The 12,124-nt window shown below is 38.9% G+C and overlaps 1 protein-coding gene across 4 annotated transcripts in view; it reads left to right on the top strand.

Annotated features, from left to right (window-relative positions):
* The window catches only part of agtpbp1 (ATP/GTP binding carboxypeptidase 1), a 52,033-nt gene extending 42,163 nt beyond the window's left edge, over positions 1 to 9,870 (top strand). For 3 of the 4 annotated variants that reach the window (XM_088076678.1, XM_042487649.2, XM_042487645.2), the window contains 2 exons: positions 934 to 1,085; positions 6,849 to 9,870. In XM_088076678.1, coding sequence (XP_087932804.1) covers positions 934 to 1,085; positions 6,849 to 7,020 — 324 coding nt within the window. In that variant the 3' untranslated portion in view covers positions 7,021 to 9,870. The remainder of the gene's footprint in view (positions 1 to 933; positions 1,086 to 6,848) is intronic. The other variant, XM_042487648.2, reaches the window with a different exon arrangement.
* The last annotated feature ends 2,254 nt before the right edge of the window (positions 9,871 to 12,124 follow it).

The raw sequence follows: 12,124 nt of genomic DNA, 5'->3' as shown, positions 1-12,124 counted from the left end.
AAGGGGCGGGGGGAAAAGAGTTGTTTTCCTATCTGACAAAATATTAACAAAAAATAACATTATACAGAAAAATAATTTGCATTAATTAGATTTTATTGCATTTTACATGTATTTTATTGTGTCCACCCTCTGTATGTGAGAGGGAGTTGCCTCTATAAATCTCCAAATGTCCACCAGGTGGAGCTGCAGTCCTTTTGTCCTCTTTACGCCTCGTTTCTTTTGACCCTGTTACCTCCCTTTCTTCTCCCTTACTGTCTCTTATTCCCAGCTGATTTCCTTCCTACTGGATTCTGCCAATGTCAACATCTTTCACATCCAGAGGCAGTCTAGGGATGCCATTTTGGCACTGATTGGCCCCCCCACTGGTTTGCGTGAAAGTGTTTGTCCAGATGTGCAGGAACTAATGTCTTCTGAATTGAGGCTGCATATCTCTGTGGCCAGGCCAAGTTTAAATGTTCCTTGCTCTGCTCTGGGGAAATAGGAACATGAAAGTTTTTTGGTTGAGTCGGGGGGTAAGCTCTGTGTGTGTGTCCCTGAGTGAGTATTCATTTACTTGTGTGATTGAACAGCACTGTGAAGACTTTGTTCGGTTCGCAGGTGTGAGTGCACATGCGTTTGAATGTGTGCTTCCTGCAAATGAAATATATTATCGTTTTTCTACATGAAAAGTTTCCTCAGCAAACTGCTTTCCAGCATTGAGAATTGGGGCATTTGAAGATGGACAACGGCTCTGTCCCCAGGCTCCAGAGCGGCTATTTAAACCCACAGCAGCTATTTTAAAATAGATTTCTTTGGGACCTTTTGCAATTATTTTTTAATATAGCTGAATGTTGGAAGTGTGCACATACGGTGTGTGTAAGTTCCTCCTGATGAACCTATTAGAATTTGTTTATTAGTACATGTCTTTGATGTGCTTGTACACGTTTTCTTCAGGGTCTTCAGATCGGCACCAGAGAGCTGGAGGAGATGGGAGCTCAGTTCTGTGTGGCCCTGCTGAGGCTGAAGAGGCTGACAGGGCTCCGCAATCACCAACACCTGCTGGATTTAGAGAGCGATATTATTGGGACCCAGTCTAAAGTGGTCAGGTTAGTAATGTGCGAAGTTCATGCAGGTGCACACGGTGACTGTGAAGCTATTTCGAGATAGATTGTGTTGCTTTATAGGTTAGAAACTCATGCACAGCGTGAGGAATATAGTCTGTGATCTCACAGAAACAAGACAGCACGCTAACACCACAGATGTCATGAACTAGGTTATTTCACATTTCAGAACTTTTTATTTCTCAGCATTGTAAACCTCCCCAAGATATCTCAGATGAGAAATAGTTTCTGTTGCCAAAAATTCTACCTGGAGAAAACAGTAAAGTTGTTACAGACTGTTTTCCTTTTTATCTGTACAAATCCCCCTCCTTACTGCCAGACACGTTCCCCCCTCGGCACTGATACTCAACGGTGTGACTGTCACTCCAGATCCCCTCTGAAGCAGTATTCAAGAAACACATGAAGGCTTGCATTTATGCAGGGCCGCTGTGAGCATCATTGAGATTCTATCAATGATCATGTGTGATGAATATAATGAAAACTCTGGAGTGAGAGGGGAATGGTTATGAATAATTGTCTGCAATGTCATTATTTCTCTAAGATAGTGTAAAACAGCCACTAAATCTTTTCAAACATTTCCACCTACACAGTGCAGTTTTCAGGGCCGCAGTTAACACGATGGTACCACGTAGATTAACTGCACATGGAAAATGCACATGAGTACACTACCTGCCTGCACAGTCCCTTGTAGCTGGAATATATTAGCACAAAGCAGGAAAGAAATATATTAAGCACTGAGCATGTCTTCATCCACTTAAGTGCCTTCAGGTGACGGCAGCATCGAATATGTTCAACTGTGAGGCAAACAGTAATCCTACTACTCAAAACAGAATTGTATTATAACTTCACATTGTTTATACGTCTGGTGACACTGAGGTGATTCATTAGAAAATTCATCTTGATTATTGTCTCGGAGTTCACAACTTAATGCTCCGGACTCTCTGCTGTCTTTCTCTACTCTGTGTTTTCAAATACATTGTACAGACAAATCAAACAGTGTAACAAAGTAATCATTTTAATGTCCTTGGGGTTTTGTGTAAAGATTAGTCTATTAATCATTAATCAGAAAAGAAATACATTTGTGTATTTATCCTGGAAAAATGGCAAGGATTCTCTATTTCAGCTTTCTTCAGTGTGAGAATTTTCTCTGTTTTATATGATTGTAAACTGATTATCTCGTGGGTTTAAGACTGTTCATTAGATAAGAGAAATAATTTGAAGACGTCTTATTTGGCTCAGGGAACTTGCCATGGACATTGTCCACTATTTCTACATTTAAAGCTAAATGAGCCATTATTTGTGAAAATAGTTGATTGACCATCCAATACTGAAATGAATCGATACTTGTAGCCCTATGTCAGATGTTAGCAAAAACAGCTGATTAGAATGCATTATGCTTTATTTATACAAACACTATAGCAACGTGTCCACAGATAGAAGTTGGACAGGACTGTATGTATGACTGTTTTAGTGAGACACAAATAAGACAGATGTTCACTACTGTTGATGCGCAGAGCAGCTATATTGGATTTTGAGAATGGTGTTGATTTTTGAGATGGAAATCCGATTTCAGGGAGCATGACGGTTGAAATTTCTGACTGGGGACTTGGTGCGTTGCATTTGTACTGGGAAGCTGGAATTTCAAAGAACCCTTCGTTTTGCCCCACATACCCCTTTACCACCAACACGCAGCAGATTCAATTCTGGTTCCTGCGCTCAACCCGAGCTAATTCAGTGTCAAGGGAATAACAGTAAACTTGCTAAAATACTGGAAAGTCATAAAATATCAGGTTGATAACGCAACATTAAGTGTGTTTATTTTAGCTTTTTAAAGAGATTCTAAGAGGACCCAAATCAGAACACAGGAGTTAAAGGTTTACTATGCAGGAACTGTCAGCCACTGTTGGTTAACAGTATTGTCAGTGAAAGTGAAAGCCTACCCAAGATTTGCATGTTTACGTACTTTCAGCTCCGTATCTGCAATTTTTAAGTGGCCTAGGAACTTTCGTATGTTGAGACGGCCATTATACTATCGTTTTATAAAGTCTCAGCCTCAACTGCACTGTGCTAATGGATGTCCCGACCAGCTACAGCAGGTCTTCTACTAATCAGAAGATCATCAGTTTGATCCCCGGCTCCCACAGTCAAAAGTTTCCTTGGACAAGATACGGTGTCCCAAATTGCTCTAGATGACTTAACTATTAGTGTGTGTGACCTGTGTGCACCTGTGGCCACAAGTGTATGAACGTTAGTGTGAATGGGTGAGTGTGGTATGTAGAGTAAAAGTGCTTTCAGAACACTAAAATGATGCTATACAAATGCAAGTCCATTACCAGTCCATTTCCACAGCAAAATAAGAAGAAAATGCAGGCAGAGGGCAGAGTCTCTGCAGAAAAACACGTACGCCACCACACACTCCTAGTGGGTCTTAAGTGATTTTTTTAGAGGGATTACGTCCGTATGAGCCTGTATGTATTGTTTTTAAATGAAAAATCCTGCATAGTATATCTATAAAGATAAATCGTTTTAGTTCTAAAATCATGATCAAAGTCTGAACACAGACTCATTCAAAATTCAAAATTGCACTAAAGTTTCCTCATTCATATTTTAAGAAATGGCTTCAAATGATGAGGCAGCGTTACCCTTGTACATCCTTACAAATGACCACATTGCGTAACTGTGTGTCAAATCATCTCTATTAAAAGTCCCTTTTCGGGAATGTGAGGTCCACCCAGATTAAATTGTACTTCAGCTCAACACCGCAAATAAATTATTAAACTTGGCCAAACCAAAGCCATGACCACCAAGGTTATCTTAATTTCTTTTTTTTAAAACATCAGCGTTGTCTCCTCCACAGATTTGTTAAAGCAGTTGATTTAAAAGAATGGTTCCTAAACACAAAACCACTTAATGCTCGCGTCTCTGCATCTCTCTGTGTCTCCCAGCCTCTCTCTCCTGCTAACCTACTCTACTCTAATATTGATATATTCATTCATCATTGATGTGTCTGATCATTAAGGGACTCCAAAAGTGTTTTTGTGTGTGTGTGTGTATGTGTTCGTGTGTGTGTGTGTGTGTGTGTGTGTGTGTTTGCATGAGTGTCCTTTGGGATTGGTTGCTCTCATCTCAGGGTTTATGGTTTTATGCGTGGGGCTTGGTATGGCACCACTTACCATTTAATAGGTCATCACAACAATGATATTGCAGCCATTGGGAGGCGTCTGCAAATAACTGGGTGTCTCTGAGTGAGTAAATGGGTGGGTACGGGCATGGGTGTGTATTTGTGTGAGTGTCAGGAAGACAGAAAGAGATGTACATATGTGAGATGTGGTGGTTTATGCGTGTGAATGATGGTAATTAGGGGTTTTTAATGTACATGGTATATTGAGCTGTACTGTATATAAAAATGGCTGCAGCTGGTGGATGCAGAAAATGTAACCCAAAGAAAGGAAAGAACGGGTTTGGGGTTTCTATAATGGCCTGTAATGGTTGACTCACAACTCCCATTATCTGTTTGGGCATTATTCTGTCCATTCACATCATTACACACACACACACACACACACACACACACACACACACACACACACTCATACATAGACATTTACTGAACATATAGTGACGCACAATTTCTCTGACTCTCTCTGTCTCTCCTGCACTCACACACTGGTGAACTTGGTGGGAGCTCATTGTCTGGCCCCCCTGATCGACTGTCTCCCAGGGATCACATTTCAGACCATTAACACCATTAAAAACCCACTAAAGCCACTAAAACCTCAAAGAACCAGCAACCATTTAACCATTAAGACCCACAGGAAAAAAACAGCCTCACCAGTCAAAGCACACTTTGTGTCCAGCTTTTATTTTATTAAGATTTTAAAATGTATCTATGTCTAATTGTATTTTCATTTTGCATTCTCCTATAAAATGCAAACATTCTCTGGTTCAAGCTTCTCAAAATGAATGATTTGCTGCTATTTAATCTGAGTATCCTTGAATTTTTGATTGACAAGACATGATTTAAAGATTTAAAGACATCACCTTGGGCTCTCGGGAGTTTTTGATCAGCTTTTGTCACATTTTATAAACTAAACAGTTGATTAATTACGTTTAAATAAACTTGAGAAAAGAGGATTCCACACATTTTGCTTGGTCTCATTTATGGGTTATACTAATGTTTTGACACTGATCTTAAAGTGATCATGCTCGGGTGCCCAAGTGTGGATGTGGGACAATCATAGACTGTAAGAATAATGAATGCAGTCACTGTCACTCGTTAGTTTTTGGACTAGTGAATTTGGCGTTTCAGCACCACCTTATTTTTGAGCGAGGGGTGGATCTGACTTACAGACTATAGCAAAACCTCGCAGAAAACCTATCGGTCAAACACTTCCGCCTGTGGCTGTTAGAGGAACTACAGTTTGTGGCATTTCCACATCGACTTCATATTCCAGCTTCACAGGTGGCTGCTTAGGGACAACTGATCTCCTGTTGATGTGTCTCTCAATAATTGACAGTGATGTGTGTACCACCTGTCACAATATATTTCACATATAAAGAAGAAAAAAAGAAAAACACACTCCACACAGTTACGTCTGTTTGCAAGATTATTTACAGAAAATGCTGATGTTATAAATGAACACATCGGCCTTGCAGCTTTCATAAATCATTCAAAATTGAAATGTCAGCATAACCAATAAATTGTGAGTCTTCTTTACTCAAGATCAAGTGATTATTTCCAATGCACATGCGTCTAAGTTGGATGTGTGAAAATATCCTGATTTCATCAGACATTGTCACTGTCTGATGAAATCATTTCAGATATTCTGGCAGAGTTTGGACTATAATGGCAGATTGTAAGATCAGAGGCTTCATTTTGTTTTCTTTGCCAATTTTATTTCTACCAAAACACATCATAAAACAGATAATATTTATCAAAAATATACTGATCTATTAATAATCCTACATTTTGTATGATTGTGTTACACCACTCAGACGACAACGACGAGGTGTAGGAATAGTTCACTATTTATTCTTCACCAGCAGCACAGAAAACATGCAAGTCACGAGCACCGGGCACACACCTTCGACCAAACGGGGCTCCGTCTAACAACTGAAAACAAACTCTGCTTATTCTACTACTTCACTAGTAGTCATTCACCACTTGCTATTTAACTCTGCCCCCTGCTGGCGAAAGTAATTATAACTTCTTACACAAAAGAACTAGAAATAAATGCATATTGCTGAATGAAATGTTACCTCAAATAATAGGGAATGCACTATACAAAAAAAAATATTTTTTTCCCAAGTGCTACAATCGCCCCATGCTGTGTTTGGTTTGTGCTTTCAAGAAATGGGTTTCTCAGAAGTACATTTTCAAGGACCATGAAACCCGTTTTGGATGGGTGTTTTACTCTGTGAAATCAGAGAGCTCTTAGTCGCCTCCAGAGCCTTCGAGTTCAGCTCAAAGTGAAGCACAGTAACATGACAGTTATATGCTATACAGTATGTAAGTCAAGATAATGGTTTGTTTTTCAGAAGTGCGTTGCAAATGTTTATTATGTTTTCTAAAATAATGCATGCAGAAATACACTTTGTTTTTAAAATATCCATAGGCGTCAAAAGTGCAATGTGCCTGCTTTTCTAAAGTCCTGACATGATGCAGATGAGGAGTTTTGACCATGACCGGCTTACTCACATCATTAACTTACAGGGAAAAGTTAATGACACTTTTATTTTGTTACCCAGCAGCAGCCCCACCACCTACGTGATGGAGGAGGATGAGCCGTCCTTCCTGGAGGCGATAGACTACAGCGCAGAGAGCAACGATGAGGACGCAGAGCCTGAAATCGAGCACGCCAGCGAAGTCCAGGAGAATCCCGATCAACTGTCGGACTCCGAGACAAATCACAGGGATTAACGCTGAGCTGTTTATCTCCTATTCAAGATTTCACAGGTGAAACAGTCTGAACACACTCTTCTCACTCTGGTGAATAAATAGCTTAGATTTACACCTGATCCTGTTATATAGACACTCTATGATGGTATGTAGGCTACACTGAGGTGCTCCTTTTCCCAGATGGATTGATTTTGTCGGCCCGCTGGAGCCAACTGTCGATGAATGTTCTCACCTTTCACCGTCATCCTATAACCTCCATGAACTGTAACCCCTGACCTCAGACACCATATAGCCTCTGAGATTCACTTATAGCTAGCCAGAGCAGCAAACAGCAGGCACCGCCGATCCTTAACTTGAACCCCTGCCACTCGCTTATTTCTCACAGCCGATCTCACGCTGAAGCTACCTGACAAAGCTGCGGTCGTGTAACAGAGCCAGTGGCTTCTCTAGGTACTGTTTTTGAAACTCACCCGTCACCTTGTGTCTGGTAAACACTCCCGGTGATGGACAGTAACTGGATCTCCTCCAACACTTCAAAATCTGAGAAGTTGATGTTATTTAAAAAAAGAAATTATATATATATATATATACATATATATATATATATATATATTAAGCTGTTAGTCCTAAGTTATGTTGTATCTAATTGTTAATTTTACTTAGAATTTAGTTGATTTTACTTAATTTTTTTAACTAGTTGTAACGTAAAAATGACAATTCAAATAGCTTGGTCTTTAGTATGTAAAGTTAGTCTGAATTAAATAAACTGTTTATTTAGTAGAATTTAGGGAACTGATTGCCTGAGTTACTTGCAAATTATACAAATAATTCCATCAAACTATGCATTTTATGCTTTAAACTGTCATAAATAAAACATTGTGCTATATATCTGTATTCTGCTGGTTGCAAACTAATTGCATTTGTATATTTTTGAACATGTCACGAAACATGTTTCATATACATATTGATCTAAGGCAATAAGTTTCCAGAATTCTGCTGAGTAAACACAACTCTTCAGTTAAGTCAGAGTAACTTGGTTTACATACGTAGCTAACACTTTTGAAGAACGAGTTCATTGCACTTATCATTATGAGGTTCAAACAACTTCAGAGTTAAGTGAATCCAACTAAATTTTAAGAAAACTTAACAATTACATGTAAGCAAACATAACTTAAAAATAAACTGTTAAATGTACTTTCCGTTACCAAGGTAATCAGTTTCCTAGATTTGATTAAGTAAGATCAACTTGTTGGATTTTTCAGTGCATAGACCAGCTTCGATATCCAGCCAACCTGCCTTCTTATTTACTTCCTTTCTTTGGACTCACCCTGCACTTTAACTTTTTACTCCTCTAGGTGGCACTTCCTTGTGTCCTTTCTTGCTTGCCGCCTTCCTTTTTTTTCTCACAAGCCAAGGTCGTGGTGTTCAAACGGGATGCAAGGATGACCAAACAGCTCTATCAAAGCTTAGCTGCAGTTTAATGTCAGTCATCCCAAGTGTCTCGTGCAGAAAAACCTACTCAGATGTAACTACACTTGGGTTGTGACCTCACTTCCTCTATCTAACCCCTCCCTCTTCGGCCGCAGTGCACGTGGTCCGATAGCCCACGTGCTGTTTGCCTTGCTTTATCCAAAACTGAAACTATTTATATCACTCAGATGTAGAATGTTCACGTCTTTATCGAGACAAACCTTGTATAATACATGAAATGAAGATATAAACAAACACCACAAACTAACAAACACAGGTTCTTGGTCAGCAGTAAAAGATGGAATGTAAAATATCCACATGCAAAGTTAGTGTTTTCATCATTTTTAATGATCGACAGTATTATAATGTCAGATATAGCAGTAACGAACAAGGCGCATGAGCTGCAGAGAACAAAAAATAAAACCTTTTGCACTTTGGATAAACACTATGTAGGCAAAACAAAGAGAAACAAACTGAACGAAACATCACTTCACAACATGTCACAGTTTGCAAACCTCAACTTCAGTCACCTCATTAGTTTGAAGTCCTCAGCCCAGAGCTGGCGGGAACGTTGCTGTGATGTTTTCAAAAAGGTATACTGGAATTTCGTTTCCTTTTTATCCTCAAATCTGTGTGCACATTTTGTGGATTTGCTGAGGAAAGACCCATGCATTAAAAAAACAGATGGTGCTTTGTAATGAGAGTTTGAAGTAGTTTATTTGATTATTTCTTTATTTGTTTATGGAGATGAGGTACGTTTCTGTTGCATTTGTACAGCTAGCGCATGGCTATTCTGTTGTTTTTACTTTGTAAATTATTAAGTATTGTTTTCTGGTTTGCAAACCTGTATGTATATGAGGCATTTTGCGTGTGTGAGTGCAAGTGTGTGTGTGTGTGTGTGTGTGTGTGTGTGTGTGTGTGTGTGTGTGTGTGTGTGCGTGTGTGTGCGCTGGAGTTTAAGTTATTCCATTATTCAGCTCCGCTAATGCTCTTACAGTGTGTTTCTTCTTTCAATTTGATTATCCCCTCTCACTCTCTGTCACTCCTCCCAAACATTTTCTCTCTCTCCTTCACTCAGACCTCTTTCATTCCCTTGTTTTCTGTCTCTTGGCTCTACTTCCTTTCAACTTACAAACCTAAGGAGGTCATTGTTCTGGATGTGTGTGTGTGTGTATGTGTGTGTGTGTGTGTATGTGAGAAAATTATATGAGATACGAGAAATGATATGAGAACTGTGCGTGCTGTTATATTTGTTTTGTCTGTAGCACTTTTTGTCGAGCAACTTTTGTTTTATTGTCGTTTTGAGGTAAACAAGAAGCGATAGCGCCTCATTTAAAGCTGATTGTAATGCAGGAAATTGATCAGTGAAGACATGGGAAATAAAATGTGAATGTGTTGAAATCTCCTCTGTATTTTATTTTTCCGAAATTCCCCATGACCACATTTCTCTCAAACCCGTAATGGATCTTAACTGAATTATGGGGAGAATGTGCTGTCATTGGCAGACCAAACCAAAAACATAAACAGGGAAAAATGTTTTTCTTACAATCTGGGTTTTATTTTCATAGTTTTGCTTTCACCTTTAATTTCACTTGCTGACATACTTTTGGATAATTCAGTTAAACCAGACTTTGTTTAACCCTTTGAAACCTGGAGCTACGTCGCTTTCCTTGTTCACAATTTGCAAGAAGTTAGTAGATTTAGTAAATTATTTAAAAAAAAACTGGGGAAAAAATGTCAAGGGAAAAGGAAAAAAGCTAGGGGTAAACTGTATTTATAATCATCATAATTACATATCTAAAATTATGTTACAAAATAATAATACTTTTCAAGCACTTTTCCACAGTTATTCCTTGTTGACCTTGTTGTTTTTAAATTTTCTGGCTATTTTCTTTTTTAGGTCATTTTTTATTTCGGTTTCCTATTTCCTTTTTCCCATGTTTTTGAAAAAAATCAAACCAATTTACTTAGGTTTCTAAGGGTTAAACAATCACTCGTGTTTGCAATACCCTGTCCACTCCATTGTAGAGCTGTCTAGCATTGTCCCCGGCGAGAAAAATGTTAACATATTTGGGGACAAATGAACTTTGACAACAATAATTTACAAATGCTCTCTTTTAAGATTAACTCACTCAAAAGCACATGACCTGTGCACAGCAAAAATAATTTGTTCACTGTTAACAAGAAAGTTGAATTGCCTCTTTTTATTAAGTGAAACATTTTTATTATTTGAAACATTCCAAAACCAAAGCATTTTGTCCATGCATGTTTAGATACAATATAAATGTGTGTATAATGTGCTGGCAGAGTTCAGTGGATTTCTGGGTATTGCCTGCTTAAAGGGATAGTTGAGATTTTTTAATTTTGGGTTGTATGAGGTAGTCCTAGTCAGTGTTTTACCTACAGCAGGTGGCAACTGGTCCAGCCTCAGTTTGGAGAAGCAGGCGGGGGGAAGTTAAGCATGTCCCGCTGTGGACAGAGGCTGTAATTCAAGGTTCCAGTTATTTTGTTGGTGCTGTTGCGTGACTTTGAGTCACACAACTACACAAACTAACTAAAAATCGAGGCAGTGGTAGACCAGCAGCTATTTAGTGCTTGAAGTTAAAATCACTGTTTTTTTCAAAGGAGTTTGTTAGCTTTGAAGGGAGCAAAAATAACGATAAAAAATTCATCATAATTTTTTGGGGGGAGGGTTTAATAGGCGACTAAAATATATATGTTTTGCAGCTGCCCCTTCACTGCAGTATAATGCTCATCTTCTGGTCGGGTACTCCTGTCTGCTTCTACAAACTGGAAGTGTGCCAACCGCCATCTACTGTAGGTAATACACTGACCATGGAGTAAGTACCTCATACAGCTCCACTTCAAAAAATCCAAGCTATCCTGGTAAATTGTGATTATTGTTGTAGTGGTACAAATTAGGGACTTTGTCACATTACTCACATGGCACATGATATGTAAATCGGAAGCACTGCTGCTCGCTGTAATTGTTCCTCCTGTCCATACTGAAAGGATCCCTTCCTCCAGAGTTTTTTACTGTAAATGATGGGTACAAAATCCACAGTCCTCATCTCTGGGCCAATTTCAAAGTTCAATCAAAGTTAATGTGAGGTCTCAGCAGCTGGAGACACACATTAACACACACCCTTTTACCACCAAAAGTGGCATTTATATGCTGTTTTTTTCTTTTAAGGCAGGACAACCTGCTAAGTATAAGTGATCGTTTTCAATTGCCTGTAGATGAGTGTACTTGTTTTTTTTTTTTGTTGTTGTTGTTTTTTTTCCCCAAAAACTATCATGTCAATATCAAGCCCCAAAATAGGTTAACATAATGTCATGATGGTGACTTTTTTTTTTTTTTTTTAATCACTGTTACTTATTTAATCTCTTAGACTCAGTACCCAATGTTCAAGCACTGCTTGGATGGACACAGACGGATTTGTGGCTAAGATGAAAAAGAATCGCAGAAGTTACTGACAGTCCCACCAAGAAAGGGGTGAAAATACGTGTGTACATGATTGTCATGTTTCTATCACTGCCGATCAGAGCTGCAGCAGACAAATAACCGTCACTACGACAGTCATTTGTACCGTGAAGAATCTTCCTTTCCCACTAACGACGAGAGCGAGATGTTAGTGGTTTTTTTTGCCCAGTG

This window comes from Plectropomus leopardus, chromosome 4, assembly GCF_026936395.1.
Source record: "Plectropomus leopardus strain MGB_pleo_1.0 chromosome 4, ASM2693639v1, whole genome shotgun sequence".
Classification (NCBI taxonomy): domain Eukaryota; kingdom Metazoa; phylum Chordata; class Actinopteri; order Perciformes; family Serranidae; genus Plectropomus; species Plectropomus leopardus.
The sequence above is the reverse complement of the archived record's forward strand: the minus strand, read 5'-3'. Positions and strand labels throughout refer to the sequence as shown.